The 21,560-nt window shown below is 48.9% G+C and overlaps 1 protein-coding gene across 1 annotated transcript in view; it reads right to left on the bottom strand.

Moving 5' to 3' along the window:
• The window catches only part of BMP7 (bone morphogenetic protein 7), an 86,033-nt gene continuing 82,533 nt past the window's right edge, over positions 18,061–21,560 (bottom strand). The window contains exon 7 of the mRNA XM_018057630.1: positions 18,061–20,100. Coding sequence (XP_017913119.1) covers positions 19,951–20,100 — 150 coding nt within the window. The 3' untranslated portion in view covers positions 18,061–19,950. The remainder of the gene's footprint in view (positions 20,101–21,560) is intronic.

Genomic DNA, 21,560 nt, shown 5'->3' with positions numbered 1-21,560 from the left:
TTCATCAGTTCGATTTCTGGTCAGGGAGCTAAGATCTCACATGCCTCATGGCAAATATATCTGTGTATATATATATATATATATATATATAAAGCAGAAGTAGTCTTATAACAAATTGAATAAGGACTAAAAAATGGTCCACATCAAAAAAAACAAAACAAATCTAAAACCACAACAAAAAAGGAGGTCACACATCAGCACAGACACCCCTGTTTATTTTAAATTTGTATGTAATACTTTGGTTTTTGAGTGCTGACTCTGCTGAGTGCTAATAGAATATACTGTTTAGCTTAATCTTTCAAGCACCCCTGAGAGGACAGTACTACCCATGAGCAGATTTAGATACAAAATTGAAGACTTCGGGTTCTGTCACCAGCTATGGCCACACAGCCCTCAGAGTAAGAACTGGATTCAAACCCAGGCACCCAGACCCAGAAGGCACCCACATGAAGGCACTCCCTGATCGATGGCCACAGAGCTCTAACTCCTCCACCACGGCCTGTGGCTGGTGGTTGGGGTCTGTGGGTGCATGGCATGGCCCTGTGTTGTCCCTAGAGACTCATGCCCTGCACCAGCACCCACCTCCACTTTTAAATGTTTTTAAAATATTTAGCAACACACAACCTGAGTGTGGTGTTGGCTGTGCCACTGGGTGAATGCTGTCCCTTTAGACTCTGGGCTGGGGGCAGTGCAAGAGGCAGATTCAAATGGCTCTTTGCCAACTTGCAACTTTTGGCTGCAGCCAAAGTGAAGACCATCTCTGTTCTTCTTCAAGAGCAGGCAGGTGCAGGTGCTGCCTGCAAGCCCTGACTCCCAAGCCTCTTCAAATGCAGAGCCCCAGGCGGGAGGACAGAATTTGGAAGATGCTGGGATTGTGAATAGCTTTGGAGAAGTAGCCAAGGGGATATGGGTTGGGATGGGAGTAGGGGATAGGCTCTGATGCCTGGCCCTCCATGTGCAGGGCAGATGCAGGACGGGAAACAGGAACCACATCAAAGTGGTGGGAGCCCAGGCCAGAGTGGGTGGGGGCTGAGGAAGTGTACAGCACGCTGATAAAAACCCAAGCCCCACAGAGCCACCTCCATGTGCAGGCATGGAGCCTGGACCAGAGGCGTGAGCAGCAGTGATGTTGGCAGGTCCAGGATGGCACTGAGAACTCAGGCTTGTTGGTCAGGGGGTCACCATTGCCAGTAAAGGAGCCTGAGGGAGCATGCCCTGCAGGGGTTAGGATCACAGGCTGTGGATCCAGAGGGCCTGGGCGCAAACCATAGCCCAACCAATTGCTAGGATTGTGGTGATGATTGCAAAACTCTGTGAATATACTCAAAATATTGACTTGTGTGCTTTAAGTGGGTGAGTTGTATGGATGTTATCTTTAAAAGCATTAGTCACTCAGTCATGTCCGACTCTTTGCGACCCCATGGACTGTAGCCCGTCATGCTCCCCTGTCCATGGGATTCTCCAGGCAAGAATGCTGGAGTGGTTTGCCATTTCCTACTCCAGGAAATATTTAATTACACTTAAAAAGTGCTTTTTAAATTCCAAAGTGCTGGACAGTGGCTGTTATGATGATGACCACAGCACAGCACTCACATGCGTGTGCTCACACACTCACACTCACATGCACACACACAGTCCTGGCTGCCTGAGTGCCAGACCTGCACCACTCCCCTGCTGGATTCTCCCTGTTTATGCTTCATCTTTAGGAAAACACATCTGCTGCCAAGTCCTCCAGGGAGAAGCCCTGAATAAATACACCAACTAGGAGGAATCCTTCCTGCTGCAGACTTCATCCTGTGATCTGCAGCAGAAACTGGTCATCAGGAGTCTGGTGGGACACGTGATATGGAACCTCCAAACTCTCCCCAGGGCAGGGACAGCTTTCTGACCTTATCAGGAGGTGCACAGCTTTCTTGCCTTGGTTCAGGTTGCAGATGACAGCAGGCTGAGGAGACTAGTGCCCAGATATGCGGCTCCCCAGAGGAGTCAACATTCAATTATGTTGTGGTGACTTAGTTGGGGGCACCTCTTCTCCTCTCTCTTTCTCCCTCTTACCCCTCTCTCTTACCCCAGTTTTTGTGTGTGTCCATCTCTGACCCTCTGATTCTCTTCTTATCTTTTCCCATTTCTCCTCTCATCAGCATGTTTGTAGCTACTTCCATAGCTACAAAATGGCTGCTGTACCTCCAGACATCACAGCCACATTCCAGGCAGGAAGAAAAGGCAAAAGGAACATTAAGCAATGCCTCAAAATATTTTGCAGGTGTTTATGACATAGACACAAATCAGTAAATGTTTGAATGCTCCTTCTTTTACCTAAGCACCCCAGAACCACCACCACTAAGGAAGATTTTTAAATTTCGCTTGCTCAATATTTTCCTTCTTTCTCGCTCTATAAAGTGGTCAGCCTATTCCTGGGCTTCTGTGAAATAGAAATGGGAGGATAGATAGAAGCAGAGGAACTGACAAAGCAGGAGGCACAGGATGGGGAGAGGGAGGGACTGACCCGGCTTGGGAAGTCTTGGCAGTTGTGATAGTTCTGGTACTTAAGCCCTGTGGGCTTCTACCAAACCTGCACTTACCCCACCCACAACCGGCATTTTAGCTCATTCATTCATTCATTCTTTCTCTCAATCCCCCATTGATCTCTCCCTAACTTCAACAAGAACTAAGGGGTTCGTCTCTCAGACAGTGATGCAACAGCCTTGGACTTGTGAGCCTCCCCCAGAAGACTGTCGGCTCTTTTGGTTCCTTTGAGACTGGGAGTCCAGCATGCTGTCTGTTAGACAAATGGAGGAATGCAGGGACGTGCCACCTGCTTCTCGGAGAAGGACCCTGGGTGAAATTAAAAAAGCTCAAATGATCAGCAATTTTCTCCATGACCCCTAGATGCTGGAATCTTGCTGTGATACTCTGGTCTGGTTCTCCTCTGAGGTCAGGACCCAGGAAGCCTGATTGGACCATCTTATAACACCTGTGCTGTTACAAAGCCTGGAGCATCACCTTGGGGGGATGGAGGCAGGCAGACACACTTCCACACTGGCCAGCCTCCTCCCTCCCACAGGACGGGCTGGGCAAGTCCTTGCTTGGTCCTCATCTGTTACTAGGTGTCAACATGTCAGTGCTGGGGGAACCAGGATTCCAATTAACTGTGGTCTCACTTGGCTGAAGGTTGGCTAAAGACCTTCTCTTTCCTGTACCTCCCGTCTCAGGTGGTGGCAATCTACACCAGGGTGGGGATAATTTCCACCTTGAGTCAGGTGGGTCCTCGAAGAAATGATAAGCCTGATAACTGTAATAACAGCAATAATAACACCAGTCATCGTGTACTTATGATGCTCCATACTCCAATGTGCTAAGCGCATGATATTTATTTTTCTTTTTAATTTTCACACCAGCTCTATTAGGTAGATGCTAATAATTATATCCATTTTGCAGATAAGGAAACTGAGGCTCGGGGAAGCCAGAGAACACAGCCAATAAGTGGGTGGCGGTGGGACTTAATCGGAAGGGGTATCATCAAGGCACACGTTTTGGTCCATGCTCTCCTCTAGTCACCCTTCTGCCTGCCCTCTACCGACTGCCTTGTGTTGCACTTTCCTTGCTCTTCATGGGAGTTAACTTACTCTAAAGTGTGAGTGACTGCTAAGCTCAACTTATCATACAAATATTTACTTTTTAATTTTAAATGCTAGTTTATCCAAATGCATGTGTAGTTGGGGGAGTAGAGGGTGCATATGCGTGTGGTCAGTCACTTCAGTCATGTCGGACTCCTTATGACCCTGTAGCCTGCCAGGCTGCTCTGTCCATGGAACTCTCCAGGCAAGAATACTGGAGTGGGTTGCCATGCCCCTCTCCAGGGGATCTTCCCCACCCAGGGACTGAGCCCATATCTCCTGCATCTCCTGCGTGGCAGGTGGATTCTTTATTGCTGAGCCACCAGGGAAGAAGCAACTTACAGAGTAGCAGTTACCAAGCAAAAAGGCACCTTCCCTGTGTCTGTGCCCAGGGATGAGACCGGGGTGCAGAGGAAGACCTGCTGACTCCCCTTCCATCTACACAGGCTGTTGCTCTAGAGACAGTGAGAACATCACTTCCAGCTCTGCTAGGTTGTGAGTAAGCCCTTCCAAGCTCTTCTATGGAGACTGTTCATCTCCAGCCCTAATGACCAGCCTGCTCTCTGCATTTCCAGGTCTTGTTTGGACTGGAACAATTTAAAATGCTCTCTCGTAATTACAGAGGTTGTGCAGGCGGGGGCTGAGCCTCCGGGAGGCCACTGGACCTGCACGTCTCCACCACAGCCAGCAATTTCAGTAATGATAGTCATGCCTGCCGTTTATCTTTGGGGTTTCCAGAAATACAGGGACTTCTCCAGACACTTGTGACTGTCTGTGATATGAGTGATTCAGTCTGCGTCATCCTCTGAGGCCGTGAAGACCACCGTCTGGACAAGCCAGAGCACTTTCAGTGGCCATTCAGGGAACATTAAACTCAGATGAATTCAGACAATTGACAGGGTGAAGAAGACTTCAAAGCTGCAGCTGGAGAAAGACAGTTTTTCCAGGACTCAGGGATTTCCTGGGATGTAGGACTTCCAGTTTTAAAAACAAGAAAGTCCTGGCCAAAGCAGAATGATTTGGTCACCCTTTTCCTGGTGAACCCAGGGAACTGAACATACATTTTCTTTGCTCTATCCATAAACTGTGCCAAAAATAGTTTTAAATAAAGGTATGACTCAGATAATAAAGAACCTGCTTGTAATGCAGGAGGCCCGGGTTTGATCTCTGGGTTGGGAAGATCCACTGGAGAGGGGAATGGCAACCCACTCCAGTTTTCTTGCCTGAGAATTCCATGGACAGAGGAGCCTTGGCGGGCTACAGTCCATGGGGTCGCAGAGAGTCAGACTCGACTGAGTGACTGACACTTTCATTTTCACTTTCATATATGAGAAGAAAGAGCTAAAAGAGTTAAAAGAAAGAGTAGTTTCTTCTGCTGCTCCTGCTGTTGCTAAGTCGCTTCAGTCGTGTCCGACTCTGCGACTCCATAGACAGCAGCCTACCAGGCTCCGCCATCCCTGGGATTCTCCAGGCAAGAACACTGGCGTGGGTAGCCATTTCCTTCTCCAGTGCATGAAAGTGAAAAGTGAAAGTGAAGTCGCTCAGTCGTGTCTGACTCTTAGCAACCCCACGGACTGCAGCCTACCAGGCTCCTCCGTCCATGGGATTTTCCAGGCAAGAGTACTGGAGTAGGGTGCCATTGCCTTCTGCGGTAGTTTCTTCTAGAAGGCACTAATGTCCAGATTCAAGGTGCCCATGTCCCCATAACAATAAAATTCAACGTGATGAGTATTCAATTCATCTGTATCCCCACTGCAGGTAAGAGCCAGTGCGGATGAGGTGGGTCACAGCTGATCTTTATTGTAAATCTGGTATTATAGGTTAGCTCTTTATTTAACTCTGCACAAACAGAAGCTAAATTTAATACGTAATTAAAGGAGAGTTTTCTATGGGTAAGAAAAGGAAGAAAAGGAATTGATTTTGTATACATCTGCAAAACAGGGGGTGGTGGCGGGGTGATCTGCTTTCAAGCACAGCTGGATTCCGCAGCTTAAGTGATGTCACCAAGGGCTAGGATGGCTATGCAACCCAATTTGGGACGTTTGCAGTTTTAGCCCAGAAGTATCCACACTCCAGGGAAAGCTGTCTGTCCCAGGTACACTGGGCCAGTTGGTCCCCCCTACAAGAGCCCAGGTTTTCTGTCTTTCTGCCCTGCCCTCCTTGGGGTCAGCATCTCGCTCAGATCCCACAAGGCGGCCCCTTAAACATTTGTGTGTCAGCCAATGCCAGGTGTCTGCCGCTGTTAATGTCACTACCTATTTTTTTTAACGTAAAAAAAATCTCTTACTCAAATTTTATTTTTAACCTTCCTATTTTTCGTGCATTTACGTTTTTTGTTAAGCTTCCCAGCAAACCTTTTTTGGGAAGCAGTCCATCTATAAATCCTAAGTCAATAAATACATCACTCTCCTTCCCACAGGTGTCCTGGTGGAGCCAGTGTTCAGGACAGACCCGCCGGGCTTCCCAATGAGCAAAGTGAACTCTAGCCTGAACGACTGCACTTGTTCCTTTAGAGCAGTCAGTGAGCAGGACATTAGACACTTTTGTGTGACTGTGAATCCCTCTCAAAAAATTAATTAAATTACTTTTGAATGAAATGTTAGTTCAAATTAATTTTAAATCAATTCAAAATTAATTCAGAATACCAAATTTAAAATTCAATGGAATAGTTCACCAGCATACGTAAAAGAAAAGAAAAAAAGATATATCAAATATTGTTGAGGGTGTCCAAAAGATGGGATTCTTAATCATTGGTGGGGAGAGTGTAGCTTCCGTCACCTGGCAGAATCAGCCAGAGCAGATGATTCACAGATCCCGTGACTCAGCTTGGCTAGTCAGTTCCTAGTGGGAGACCCACCAGAGTTAAGAGCATTCACAGCAGCGTTTTCTAAGTAAACAGAAGCTGGAAACTACCAAATGCCCATCAACAGTAGGGTGGATGGTCACACAATTCAATATTATATAGCAACGAAAATGAAACAAAGTGCAACTAAGCACAGCAAGATGAGCCATAATGTTGAGAAAAGAGGCCAGTGTTGTGGAGCAAGGATGCTATTTCGTTCGTATAACTTTCCCAAACTGGCAAAACCAACCTATGGAGTGAGCTTTTCAGGCAATGATTACTCTGAGAGGTGGGGTGATGATGTGAAGAGCACCTCTAAGGATCATGATCCTATTGCCTGACTGATTTCAGGGGCAGAGACTCACTTTTTATTCATATTGTGAATATCCTGCATAGCTATCATACTTCAGTAGAAAACTGAAAATAACTATATGTGCATAATCTTGATCATGTTTCCCTTGTCCAAGGGTTGTGGGGACCAGGCTGATAGTGACCCCCTATTATCCTGTCTCAACTGAAATGGCACCATCACAGCCCCATGAATTCTCTATGGACCCCGTCACTATCTCTCTGGGGGTTGCTTTCTCTGGCTGGTGGGTTGTCACTTGCTTGTTGGCTTCCATTGGTTGATTGTGTTGTCTCTGCTTTGCCTCCTCACCTGCGAGCACAGGAGAAGAGGAGGCTGTCTGTCTTCTTCCTGCTCTGTGCTCTGTTTCCAGAACAGTGTCTGGCACAGAGGAAGAGCTGAAGCTGAAGCAGTCCTTGTAAGGGCTGGATGTTGAAAGAACTGGTCAGACATCTGTCCACAGAACAGAGGTATGGAAGTGTGTAGTGTTTATATCCAGGCAGAGGAGAGCATGGAATAGGTGGGTGATGTTTTACCTTTTCCGGTATGCAGTTCTTTATTTTCAAATCTGGGATCAGGAATAATCACTGTTAACCAAAGGAGCATTCTGAGGATGAGTCGTAGGCAGCCAGAGAAAGGCTTAAGGAATGACATTGCTGGTGAGCACCCTATAACCAGTGGTAGGGACGGGAGGTCACAGCTAAGCAAAGGCTGGGAAGAAATGCCACCTAGATGAGTCCACCCTGCATCCCTGGCACTCACAGGCCCTGTCTGGCTGAGGATATGTGGGCAGGAGCTGTAGCAGGTCTCTATAAACACGTGACTCTCTGTGGGTGTCACAGACCAGGCATGACAGACTCTGCCAATGTCATGCCTTCACACACAGGCCTCCAGCCCGCCGGACTATTTATACCCCTGGAATGTCACTGGGCCCCCGGGAAGCAAAGACCCCATCAAGGTCACGGCCGCTGCCCTGTCTCAGTCCTGGGCATCTGAGAAGCCCCACTCAGGGTTATCACCAGGCCCCTCTGAAGATAAGGAGCCTCCGCTTGGCCCCACTAATGGTATTATTTTAGGGACCACTCAGAAGGACAGGCTGGGATGGAGGCCCAGGTCATCTGTCATTCTTGCCTTCATCAACACGCAAAACAAGAACGGAACAAAGGCCAGTGCTTGTTTGAAGGGCTGGAGAGGCTCCGCTGAGCTGGAAAGTCATTCTACCCAAAGACGCTTGGGAAAGGCATTTGCTTAGAACAACTCTCCATCTCCCCCTGGATGGCCCACCCCCTACCCACAGGCCAAGTGGGTTGCCAGGTGGAGGGGCAAAGTCATTGCTTCCAAACTCAGGGCTGGACAAAAGGCCTAAAATGATTTCTGCTAAAACATCCTGAAGTTGATCAGATCTGGATTCAGTTAGAAGGGTCAGAGCTCAGATATGTAGTTTCTCTGTTGGCTTTAGCTATCCAAACCATTTTTATTCAGCATTTCTTTAACTTCAATAAGTTGGACATGTACACGCAAGCGTCAAGGACAAGGGCATGGGTCTCTGAGCAAGTTGTGACAACATCTCATCCCCACCTTCACCCCCCACTGTCCCTCACTCCCGCCCCACACACAGGCACAAGCTTTTCCTGGAAATTATTTAGTCTGTTAGTCAGCTCATGGTATTAAATAATGACGTGAGTTTGGAAGAAGACGGATCTGAGGTCAGAGTCATCTTTCTTAATCTCCCTCAGTCCCTTCCTTTCCCAGAGCAGGAAGAGAGGAAGGAACCACAGGGTTGGGGATGAAAATCAGAAGATCACTTTCAACGCTCCATTAACACATGCTCCTGGGCACTCCGGAGAAAACATCTCACGGATGATCCCAAGCTGTGACCCAAACGCCAAAGAGGACAATCGGGTGGAGCTGACAGACAGCCCCCAATCGCATCTTGATCTGAACTGCCAGGCTCCAGGGGTTAGGGTTAAAGTCCTCACCTACCAGGAACAGAACCCAAGTCTCCTGACCCCTGGCTTGTTAACAACATTAAAGACATTTATTCACCAAACCACGTCAAGGGAGCTCTGCTGTGTGTCAGGCCTTGGGTTGGGCATGGGGGACACCACAGCAGCCTAGAGTCCAAGATGGACAAGAGCCACACAAATAAGGGAAGCGTTCAGTTCGTCAGGTGGCAATGAGCTTTACAGAGAGAAAGCAAGCAGGAAAAAAGACAGGGAGGGCCAGGGCAGAGACTGCAAGTCACCCGCGGGCATCAGGGGAGGCTAGCAGGCAAGTTGATTTGGGACAAAGACCTGAAGGAGCTTAGGCAACAGCCTGCAGCTGTCTGGAGGAACAGCTTTCACGGCTGGGTGGCGGGACGGGCGGGGTGGTGGGGAGCAGACACAGCCAGTGCAAAGGTCCCGAGGCAGGAATGTACACTCGGCATGTGGAGACCGGCAAGTGGGGTGGTCCACCTGGAGTGGAGTGTGTGAGGGGAGGGGGGTTAGCAGGGCTTACAGGAGGCTGATGATAACCCCAGAGAGGGCCAGGCCCTGAGCTGTGGAAGCGGCAAATATATCACCTTATAGAAGGCGTGACATATGTTGGTTTGTATCAACTGCTTTCCCTCACAACACTTCTGACACCAAATGTATGGAGGGCGGGGGTGGTTTCTCTCCACATCAACCAGTTCTCCAAATCTCTTGCTGTCCAGTCACTGTCGTGTCCATCTCTTTGTGACTGCATGGACTGCAGCATGCCAGGCTTCCCTGTCCTTCACTATCTCCCGGGGTTTGCTCAGACTCATGTCCATTGAGCCAGTGATGCCATCCAACCATCTCATCCTCTGTTGTCTCCTTCTCCTCCTGCCCTCAATCTTTCCCAGCATCAGTCTTTTCCAATGAGCTGGCTCTTCGCATCAGGTGGCCACAGTATTGGAGCTTCAGTTTCAGCATCAGTCCTTCCAATGAACATTCAGGGTTGATTTCCTTCAGGAGGGACTGATTTCATCTTCTTGCTGTCCAGTTGTCCCTACAGTCTTCTCCAGCACCACAATTCAAAAGCATCAATTCTTCAGTGCTCAGGCTTCTTTATCGTCCAAATCTCAGGATATCAACAATTCAATTCAATTCCAACACTGTCTCCCCAGAGAGAGCACAGACCCCAGAGTTTAAATATTCGGGCACCAATTGGAAACCCCAGGTTGTCACCTGTACTTCTATAAATCAGGGGTTTCCACAGCCCCTCTTTGGGTTCAATAATATGCTGGAGTAGCTTTTGCAGGGGTCCTCAATCTCCAGCCCACAAACTGGTACCTCCTGTCAGATCAGCGGCAGCATTAGATTAGAAATAAAGTGCACAATAAATGTAATGTGCTTGAATCATCCTGAAACCATCACACACCTCAGTCTGTGGAAAAACTGTCTTCCACAAAGCTGGTCCTTAGTGCCAAGGTTTCGGGACCACTGGGCTACAGAACTCAGCAAGGTGCTTTACTTACTATTACCCGTTTATGTGATTTAGGTCATACCTGAATGGTCTAGTGGTTTTCCCTACTTTCTTCAATTTAAGTCTGAATTTGCACTAAGGAGCTCATGATCTGAGCCACAGTCAGCTCCCAGTCTTGTTTTTGCTGACTGTATAGAGCTTCTCCATCTCTGGCTGCAAAGAATATAATCAATCTGATTTCGGTGTTGACCATCTGGTGATGTCCATGTGTAGAGTCTTCTCTTGTGTTGTTGGAAGAGGGTGTTTGCTATGACCAGTGTGTTCTCTTGGCAAAACTCTATTAGCCTTTGCCCTGCTTCATTCCGTATTCCAAGGCCAAATTTGCTTGTTACTCCAGGTGTTTCTTGACTTCCTACTTTTGTATTCCAGTCCCCTATAGTGAAAAGGACGTCTTTTTTGGGTGTTAGTTCTAAAAGGTCTTGTAGGTCTTCATAGAACTGTTCAACTTTAGCTTCTTCAGCGTTACTGGTTGGGGCATAGACTTGGATTACTGTGATATTGAACGGTTTGCCTTGGAAATGAACAGAGACTATTCTGTCGTTTTTGAGATTGCATTCAAGTACTGCATTTAGGACTCTTTTGTTGACCATGATGGCTACTCCATTTCTTCTAAGGGATTCCTGCCTACGGTAGTAGATATAATTGTCATCTGAGTTAAAGTCACCCATTCCAGTCCATTTTAGTTCACTGATTCCTAAAATGTTGATGTCCACTCTTGTCATCTCCTGTTTGACCACTTCCAATTTGCCTTGATTCATGGACCTAACATTCCAGGTTCCTATGTAACATTGCTCTTTACAGCATCAGACCTTGCTTCTATCACCAGTCACAACATCCGCTGGATCATGGAAAAAGCAAGAGAGTTCCAGGAAAACATCTATTTCTGCTTTATTGACTAGGCCAAAGCCTTTGACTGTGTGGATCACAATAAACTGTGGAAAATTCTGAAAGAGATGGGAATACCAGACCACCTGACCTGCCTCTTGAGAAACCTATATGCAGGTCAGGAAGCAACAGTTGGAATGGAACATGGAACAAGAGACTGGTTCCAAATAGGAAAAGGAGTACGTCAAGGCTGTATACTGTCACCCTGCTTATTTAACTTCTATGCAGAGTACATCATGAGAAATGCTGGGCTGGATGAAGCACAAGCTGGAATCAAGATTGCCGGGAGAACTATCAATAACCTCAGATATGCAGATGACATCACCCTTATGGCATAAAGTGAAGAGGAACTAAAAAGTCTCTTGACAAAAGTGAAAGAGGAGAGTGAAAAAGTTGGCTTAAAGCTCAACATTCAGAAAACGAAGATCATGGCATCTGGTCCCATCACTTTATGGGAAATAGATGGGGAAACAGTGGAAACAGTGTCAGGCTTTGTTTTTGGGGTCTCCAAAATCATTACAGATGGTGACTGCAGCCATGAAATTAAAAGATGTTTGCTCCTTAGAAGGAAAGTTATGACCAACCTAGATAGTATATTCAAAAGCAGAGACATTACTTTGCCAACAAAAGTCCATCTAGTCAAGGCTATGGTTTTTCCCGTGATCATGTACGGATGTGAGAGTTGGACTGTGAAGAAAGCTGAGCGCCAAACAATTGATGCTTTTGAACTGTGGTGTCGGAGAAGACTCTTGAGAGTCCCTTGGACTGCAAGGAGATCCAACCAGTTCATTCTGAAGGAGATCAGCCCTGGGTGTTCCTTGGAAGGAATGATGCTAAAGCTGAAACTCCAGTACTTTGGCCACCTCATGCGAAGAGTTGACTCATTGGAAAAGACTCTGATGCTGGGAGGGGTTGGGGGCAGGAGGAGAAGGGGACGACAGAGGATGAGATGGCTGGATGGCATCACCAACTCGATAGAAGTGAGTTTGAGTGAACTCCGGGAGTTGGTGATAGACAGGGAGGCCCGGTGTGCTGCAACTCAAGGGGTCGCAAAGAGTCGGACATGACTGAGCGACTCAACTGAACTGAACCCATTTATTATAAAGGATATAGCTCAGGGTCAGCCACATGAAAGAGATGCTTGGGAGAAGGAGATGGCGGGGAAGGAGCATGCGGCCCCCAGGCCTCCTGATTGCCACCTTTCCAGCAGCTCCACGCACTCACTCACCTGGAAGCTCTCCAGCCTTCCTCCAGGTCAGGGGCGGGGCTGAGAGTTCCAACCCCCCAATCACAGGGTCCTTTCCTCTGTTCAGTGTAGCTAGCTCATTTGCATAAACTCAGGTAGGGCTGAAAGGAGCCAGTTATGAAAAACCTAAACTTCCTATTCTTCTCATCACTCAGGAAATTCCAAGCCTCTTACAAGCTGTGTGCCAGCAACCAGAGACCAAATCCAAATATTTATCTTTTATTATATCCTGCCTTGCAAAGGATTGAGGATGTTGAGATGGGGAGATTTCCTAGGTTGTGTGGGTGAGCCCCGATGTAACCACAGGGTCCCTGGAAGAGGGAAGGAGGAGGGCTGGAGAGAGTTGTAAAGAGATGCATAGATGTCCCAGACATCTTCATTGAACAATTGACAGTGGCAGAGGGTGAATCAGACACTGGGCAGTACTCCTAAGTTCTCGCTCTGTCCGCGGGACACGGGGCCAGCTATGGAAGCTTGGGGATCCAGAGCAACATGGAAGCACTCAGAGCCCTGGGTGGTACCCAGGCCACATGCCCTGGGGGTAGCTATACAATCTTACAGCACTGGCCACCGGCGCTAGGACAAGACTATGGCTACGATGCCATTCTCGCAGCCCTGAGCTAGGGCCAGCCCCAGGCCTGCATTCCATGGAGTGGGGGGCTTGAGACCTGGCTCCACTCGGCCACCTCCTCTGCCACCAGAGAGCCATGGCGAAGATGGGGCGGGTCGGAAGGACCCAGCGCCAGGAAAGAAGGCACTGCCCGCCTGGCCCAGGTGCACTTCGCCTCTGTCCAAACAGCTGTCATGACTCCAGAGACTTTGGAGAGCTCTGTGTTTTTCCCCTTCTATTTTTATTTCCTCAAATCTAAGCCCAAGAGAGGCCGGTGCCAGAATGCTGGAGGGATGTGAGCCAGGAGGACCTGATCCACAGGCAGAGGACACCGTGTCTGGAAGAGGTCACTGTGAACATCCCTGGAAAAGATGGATGGCCTCCAACCTGGGGCTACGAGAAGGCCTGGGTCCTGGGAGAGGGCAGGGAGTTGCGCGAGGGGGAAGACCCCACAGCTGATTAAATAAGGGAGCTGGACTTTGAGCTAGTGCTGACCCCAGGCCCCTCTGCCCAGCACACACTCCCTCTGTGTAACGAGAATTCACCCCTTCTCAAATAAACATTTGTAAGCAGGCAGCCAAGGCCTTTTCCCAGGGGCGGTGAGAGGGCCTGTTCTCGGCTGCCTCTGTGTCACCTTGACCAGGTGCTACTTCCATCTCAAAAGATAGAGAGGTCTGAGTGTTCACCCCACCTCAGCCTCTGCATATGAGGAGCAGGAAGAGGCTCACCTGGGGCAGGAAAGAGTAAAATGCCACTTTCTCCGGGAAGCCCTCCCATATTGCTTCATCCAAGCCCCTGCCCCGGTCTTCCTATCACGTCCTCTCTTGCTCTTGGCACGTTCCATGGCCCTGTCGCAAGGCCCTTTTGCAGCTTTCAAAGCCTTTTCCTTGCTGCCTTCATTGCTGCCTGACTCCCTCTGCTCTGGCTTCCTTGCTATTCCTCCAGCCTGGCAAACAAGTCCTTCCTCAGGACATTTGCACATGCTAATTCTTCAGGCAAAAGTGCTCTTCCCCTTGGTGACCCCATCGCCTTTCCCTGACCACCCTTTCTGAGAGCCTGGCCGCCGACACTACCCTCCCTTCCCTTGCTCATCATTGTCGTTTTTAGTTGCTGAGTCCTGTCTGATTTTTTGTGACCCCACGGACTGTAGCCTGCCAGGCTCCTCTGTCCATAGGATTTCCCAGGCAAGAATACTGGAGTGGTTTGCCATTTCCTTCTCCAGGGGGTATTCCTGACCCAGGATTGAACATGCATCTCCTGCATTGCAGGTGGATTCTACCACTGAGCCACCAGGAAGCCCCTGCTCATTATTACTCACCACTAAATGACAGGCACAGCAGACACTATGCTCGGTACCCACGGTACTCTTGCTGCTGCTGCTGCTGCTGCTAAGTCGCTTCAGTCGTGTCCGACGGTGCGACCCCACAGATGGCAGCCTACTAGGCTCCTCTGTCTCTGGGGTTCTCCAGGCAAGAATACCAGAGTGGGTTGCCATTTCCTTCTGCAATGCATGAAAGTGAAAAGTGAAAGTGAAGTCACTCAGTCGTGCCTGACTCTTAGCAACCCCATGGACTGTAGCCTACCAGGCTCCTCTGTCCAAGGGATTTTCCAGGCAAGAGTACTGGAGTGGGGTGCCATTGCCTTCTCCGACGGTACTCTTAGGAGCCTACAAAAATATTTTAATGTTTATTTAAGGAGAAGATAAAAATACAATGCAGCCTGATTTGTATTCATCTTGATACCAACACAGTCATAATAGAAAACCTGTGTTATTTTGTTTGGAGAAAGAAGCCCAGGTGGCCACGCTGTGGTGCCAGACACTGTTGGTTTCCTGTGCCCCGGGAGAACACATGCTTCCCTAAGCAGAGGCTGTGCTTTGCTCCTGTAACGCCAGTGTCCGCAGCCCGGTACACAGAGGACAAAGGAACTAGTGAGTGAGCGAATGAAGGCTTCTGGCCAAAAAGGATGCCTGTGCTGCCCCCAGACACCTTTGCTCCTGCAAAGGGAACTGTGGTTTGGCCATTTTTATTTATAGTCTTCCCTCCCCTCCACAGCTGACCAGCCTTTCCCATGTGCTGCATCTGGGTCCAGCATGCCTGGGTGAAGGCTTGGAATGGGTGGGGGAAGCTGGGCTGGGCTCCGACAACCCCCTTCCAGTCGTGGGGCAAGGAAGGAGCTTCAGGGCTCACACAGCAGCACTCACTGCAGCTGGGGGCACAGTGAGGACCATGGAGGTCAGCCAGGATGCCCAAATTCTGCAGCAGGAAAGCGGGTCAAGGTCTCAGAAGAGGGATAGGCAGCTTCATGATGAGGGCTGAATGGTGGTCCCCTCAAAAGACACATCTGCATTCTAATCCCTAGGATGTTGGAATGTGACCTGACTTGGAAGAAAGGTCTTTGCAGACGTAACTAAGGATCTCAAGGCGAGATCATCCTGGATTATGTGGGTGAATCCTAAACCCAGTGACAAGTGTCCTTCTAAGAGACACACAGGGGAAGGAAGGACACGGAAATTTGGAGAAGCCATGTGAAGACAGTGGCAGAGACTGGAGAGGTGCAGCCACAAGCCGAGGATGTCAGCAGCCACCGAAGCTGCAAGGAACACAGCAGGTGCCTTCCCTGAAGCATCTGCAGGGAGTATGGCCCTGCTGACACCTGGCTGACACTTACAACCTTTCAGAATAGTGAGGACACATTTCGGAACGGTGAGGACACCTCTCTATCATCCTTTGTGATAGCAGCCTTGGGAAACTGATATACTCAACTTCTCCAAAAGACATGAACAGAGGGAAGGACTCAACATGTACATGTGAGAATTTTCTGAGCAGGTGGCTCCATGAAAACTGCTAAGCCTCCCAGCCTCCCAGCGAGGTGCACACATTGTCATCACCAGGTAACGAAGTAGAAATCAGGTCAGGCAAGCTATACTGTATAGCAGGTGGGCCTATTGGGCCCAGCCAAGGGGGAAGCTAAAGGTTCAATGTCATATTCACAGATGAAGTCCCTCAAGCCACTTGGAAGCGGAAAGGAGACCCAAAACCTGAGCCTGTGGCCGAGGACTTAGCATGCATTCAGAGACAGATGTAGGGAATTGGGGAAGGTCATTTGGAGAGTTTCCCCACATTTCACAAACAGACCTCGGAGGCTCTAAGATAAACACAGGGTCGAGCCTAGGTGTTGGGTCCCAGGTCCAGCAATTATTAGCTGGTGACGTTGAGTAAACACCTTCACCTCTTTGTGCCCTCTTAGAATGGCCACTGATAACATCACGTCAAGTGGTGGTAGCCATGGTCCCTGACACAGGTGCCCAGTGAGTGGGATGAGGAGATGAGGCTTCAGGGTGACAAAGAGCAAGAGAGGTGGGAACCAGGAGGGAGTAAGGTGCAGGCCAAAGATGATGTCACCTGCAGTGCTTCAGCCAGACGCACCTGCCTGTGGGGATCCAACTGGCAGTCTATGGGGGAAAGTGAGCCAGAGAGCAGCAACGGCTTGTCTTCTTCCCTCTGAAGTGTGGCTCACTCAGTCAGGCTTTTAAAAAAATTACTTATTTAATTTTGGCTGCACTGAGTCTTTCTTGCTGCGTGGGCTTTCTCTAGTTGCAGCAAGTGAGGGCTACTCTCCAGCCGCAGTGCGAGGGCTTCTCATTGAGGTGGCTTCATCTGCAAAGCAGGGGCTCCAGGGTGCCCGGGCTTCAGTAGTTGTGGCCCAAAGTCTCAGAAGTTGCAGTTCCTGGGCTCTGCAGCACAGGCTCAGTAGTTGTGGGGCACAGGCTTAGTTGCCCCATGACATATGGAATCTTCTTGGACCGGGGATCAAATCGATGTCCTCAGCATTGGCAGGCAGATTCTTAACCACAGGACCATCAGAAGCCCTCAGTCCAGCTTTTACTTTCCTACTCTTAACAGAGACAGGGGCACGCATCAACAGATAACCGACACTTTTAAAAACAGCAGCTGACGTTTGTGCCTTCCTGAGCTAGATAAGAGGGAGCAGTGAAGACTGTGGCTACAACTGTGCTTGGGCTCCAGCCGGAGCCGCCACACAAGAACGGGGCCTGGGAGAGGCCAGATTTGCCAACTGCTCAGGAGAAGCCAGAATTTGAGATTTTTTTTCACCCCAGTTTTCAGATTTTCAAAAACGTGTTGGCAACGAATTCACTTTTAAAAAATGTATAAACACCATGCACGCAGGAGGAATAAGACACGTCTGCAGGCCGCATCTGGCCCTCTGGTGCGCGGCTCTGGTCTCCAGCCTGGAAACAGAACACAAGCTGGATCACGCATCGGGACAATGACAAGAGGGTTTGGAAACCAGGGGCTGGAACTTGTTAGGAGCGGCTGCTTCATTTGAGGCAACAGGGAAAGAGCAGGCAGCCGGGCCAGGGAATGGGCCCAGATTCTAACATCCATCAGGTGACCTCAGCATGCACTTCAAAGTGGAAAGGGACCCGAGCGACTGCTCCACACTGCATGGCTGCGGACTGCTGCGTACACAGCAGGCCCCTGGCTGCCTTCGCCAGGCCCGTTGGGGGCCATCCATGGCTCAAGCCGGGAGCCAACAGCAGCCCCCAAACCGCTGAAATAATTTGCACTAGACAATGCTGGGCTCTGGGGCCTGCGCCGCTTTAAAGTTTTGAGTGTACACTCCCCCTACCCCCATTACTATTTCTTTTTCTTTCTTGTGCCTCTGTTTTATTGGGATGACTAAATCTTTCAACTATGTTAGCAGTAAACACAGCTAATTTACCCCCTGCCTCTTTGAAACAGCTGCTGACAGCTGCACTGTAATTCAATCAAGGATCTTTGTAGTCAAGCCTACCAAATTCGCATTTGTTGTTTGGTTCCATCTCTCCTGCCCGGAGCCCCACACAGCTGTACCGAATACTGATGAGCGTCCCTTTCTCCCCCAGGCCTGGATGATAAACAGTGTGTTAATGGTGGAGGCTAAGGCAAAGAGTTCTCAGCAGACCAAGAGAAGTCCAATATCCAGGCATTGAGAGAAAAAACAACACAGACATACACAGGCCCAAAACCAGAACCAAATGTCTTCTTTTATTGCAAAGTCAAAACCCTTTTTATTTAGTCTATATACAGCATTTTCTCTGAGGACTGCTCTATGCAACGGCTGAAGGTACATCGGTCTGACCATTTAATAAATAGTCTTAAATAAGAAAATAAACAGGTTGGAGGAAAGCAAGCTTGTTGTCCTGAACAAGGGATTGGAGAGGGTCTAAAATGAGCTTCAGATGGACATAAATAATTTCTTTGTTTTTTAACAGCTATTTACAGGTTTCAGTGTACAAATGATGCTAGGGGTGTACGTGGTGTGAAAGCTTGCAGCAAGAGGGAATCACGCCAAATCCCCAGATCTGTCAATAGACAAAACAAAATGTAACAAAAACAGCGACTCTGACTCTTCCCCATTGACCAGGCAGAGTGAAGGCTGCAGCCCAAGCTACTGAAGAAGAAAAAATAAAAGAAAATTAAAACAGGGCCCCGTGTTTCCAGGAACTAACTTAATCAACATGGAGAGACAGTTCTTCACTAGACCAGATCCAAGGGGCTGCAGGCGTCACCTGGATAACCCTGTTCTTTGTTCACAGACAGCCTGGTGGTCTCCAGGGCCCATGGTGCAGCTGGAGGCTGGGAACCTTCTGGCTAAGGTGAGGGAGGCATGTGCCAAGGGCCATGTCAGAAATGGTACCTTCCAGTCAGAACACTCTCAAGACAGCTTCCTCAGCCTTCTGTTTGAGATGCATATCTGCACATCCTGCTCCCAGCAGACCTCCCACTGTGTCATCTTTCCCTTGCTTCCAGGGGCTGAATCTTTTGCAAGGTCCTCCCGTAGGGGTCTGCGAATGAAAGCTGGTGACTACAGAGGCCCTCATCAGAGCCCAGACTCTAGGATGCTGCTATCAATGGCCAATAGAGGTGTCTGCTTGGGGGATGGATGACTCTCCTGCCCACCCACCCTTGTTAAGAGCTAGTGTGCTTCTTAAAATAGGGCTATGGTGGCCCTAACTCAGGATTGAGCTGCAAGTTTTGTCCTGACTGCTTTTCTTTCACTGCCACCTCTGACTTCCTACTGGGGGGAGAGTTGGAAAGCCAATTCCAAGTGTCTGCCAGTGCTTCACACACTTATCTTAATTTCTGCCACCAGGCACCTGGCTGAACGATGGAACCTACTTATCCTTCAAGGTCAACACACTCCCAACTCCAAGGAGAAATTTTCCCTCTCCTTCGCTGGACAATTCTTGGCTTTGGGGTGAGTCTACATAAACAGTGGGCCTGGGCAAGCCTCAGAATGAAACTGGAATGGCACAGAAAGGGGGCCTCCACTCCCTCTGCCAGCTACAGCTTCTGTTTATGAAATCAGAGTAAACCAAGAAATGGGGATAAATTGTTTAGGAAAATATATCTGTACCATCCTAACCATTTTCATTCATTCGTTTTATTGTGACATTTATTACAGGGACTTGTGTGTTCATCTTCCTCTCGCACAAATAAGAGCGTGCCCACCCCTGGCCACACCCCCTTTCTCCCGCTGCTGGTGGCTGGGCTGAAGAGTGTCGTAATTACCCCTGGGAATGAGTCAGTGCACGGCTGAGACTTCACAGCCAGTGATCGGGGCCCAGCAATTTTTCTTGATATATATATTTTTTTCCTGTTAGGTTTTGCCTGCAGCAGCTTGTAGGATCTTGTCCGTAGGATGCTGATGAAAATCGGATCAAAAGCCATCTGCCTCTCAAATTCCTTAACACTCCTACAGCATTATAGTTGGGGAGAGGGAATGGGAAGGCCTCACAAAATGCAGGTGGTCTGCTGGCTCCTCGCCGAGGAGGTGGGAGGTGCTGGACGGTGAGAGACCCAGGATCCAGAAAACCGTGACTCGGAAGCGTGTGACTTCCAGGAAGAGCTAGTGGCAGCCACAAGCCCGGACAACCATGTTTCTGTATTTCTTCAGGATGACGTTGGAGCTGTCATCGAAGTAGAGCACGGAGATGGCATTGAGCTGAGTCGGAGCACAGCAAGGCTTGGGCACTGTTTCTGGGTTGATGAAGTGCACCTGGAATACACCCCAAAACGGTGGTGGTGGTGAGACCTGGAGAGTCACTCCTCCCTGGCCTCCATATTTCTGTAAGGAACAGGTACTGCTTGGACAGAATCCCTACTGGTGACACTCACTGGGCACTCCCAGTACTAAGCGCTTGATGGCTAACTAACTCAGTTCCAGGGTTATCCTGGACTTACAGATGAGAGAACCAGAGCACACAGGGTCACACGGCATACAGTTAGGAAGATACTGGGGGCCGGGTCATTCTCCCTCATGAGGCTGTCCTCTTTGACATTCCAGGATGTTTGACAGCATCCCTGGGCTCCACTTCCAGAAGTCAAAGGCACTCCACCCCCACCCCTCAACTGTGACAGCTAAAAATGTCTCCGTATGTGCACGCCAAGTTGCTTCAGTCGCCTCTGACTCTTTGCGACCCTTGGACTGTAGCCCACCAGGCTCTTCTGCCCATGGGATTCTCCAGGCATGAATACTGGAGTGGGTTGCCGTGCCCTCCTCCAGGGGATCTTCCTGACCCAAGGATCGAACCCATGTCTCCTGCAGCTCTTGCACTGCAGGTGGATTCTTTACCGCTGAGCCACCGAGGAAGCCAGGCGTTGTCAAATATTCCCTGGGAGGCAAAACTGCCCCGAGTTGAGAACCCCTGGGCCAGACAAGGGTCGGTCTGCAGGTCAAACCCTGCTCTGCCACATGTTTTTATAAATAAAGTTTTGTTGGCACACAGCTACACCCATTCATCACACAGCGTTTGTGGCTGCTTCTGCATTATAACAGCAGAGGTGAATAGCTGCAACAGAAAACTTATGACTCTTAAAGTTCAAAATATTTACTATCTGGCTGTTTTCAGAAAAAGATTGCTGGCCTCTGGACCAGGCCTTTCCTGTCCAAGAAAAACAAATGCAAATCACAAGTGTAATTTAAAATGTTTTAGTAGCTACACTCTACAAAATGAAAAAGAAACAGGTGTAATAAATTTAAATAATATAATTTAACCCTGCATTTCAAAGCTATTATCACTTCAATATACACTTAACGTAAGTCATGAATGAGATATTTTACATTTTTTTAAACTAAGGCTTCAAAACTCAGTGTGTATTTTATAGTTGCAAAACATCTCAATTGAGATTGGCCACATTCAAGTATTCAAGAGCCACATATAAAAGTGGGTACCATATTGGATGGTCCGAGTCTAGGCATATTAGATGATTCTGCCTCAATAAACACCCTTAAATGGCTAAGCCACGAAATCAAGGCCAGGAGGCAAAGATGTGAACTCTGGGAGGGGACTAACTCTCAAGCCTGCCTCACCTGTAGGAAGCCCAGACGTTGTGGAGCAGGGGATGGGGGAAGCCCATAAAGGTGGATGCTTACTACCAGGAACAAGCCAGACTGAGGCAAGGCCAGGACAACTGCCCTTAGGCACAGTGATGTTTATTTATGATACTTTTAGGAGC

This window comes from Capra hircus, chromosome 13 (assembly GCF_001704415.2).
Source record: "Capra hircus breed San Clemente chromosome 13, ASM170441v1, whole genome shotgun sequence".
NCBI lineage: Eukaryota > Metazoa > Chordata > Mammalia > Artiodactyla > Bovidae > Capra > Capra hircus.
This window is presented reverse-complemented; position numbering and strand designations above follow the sequence as displayed.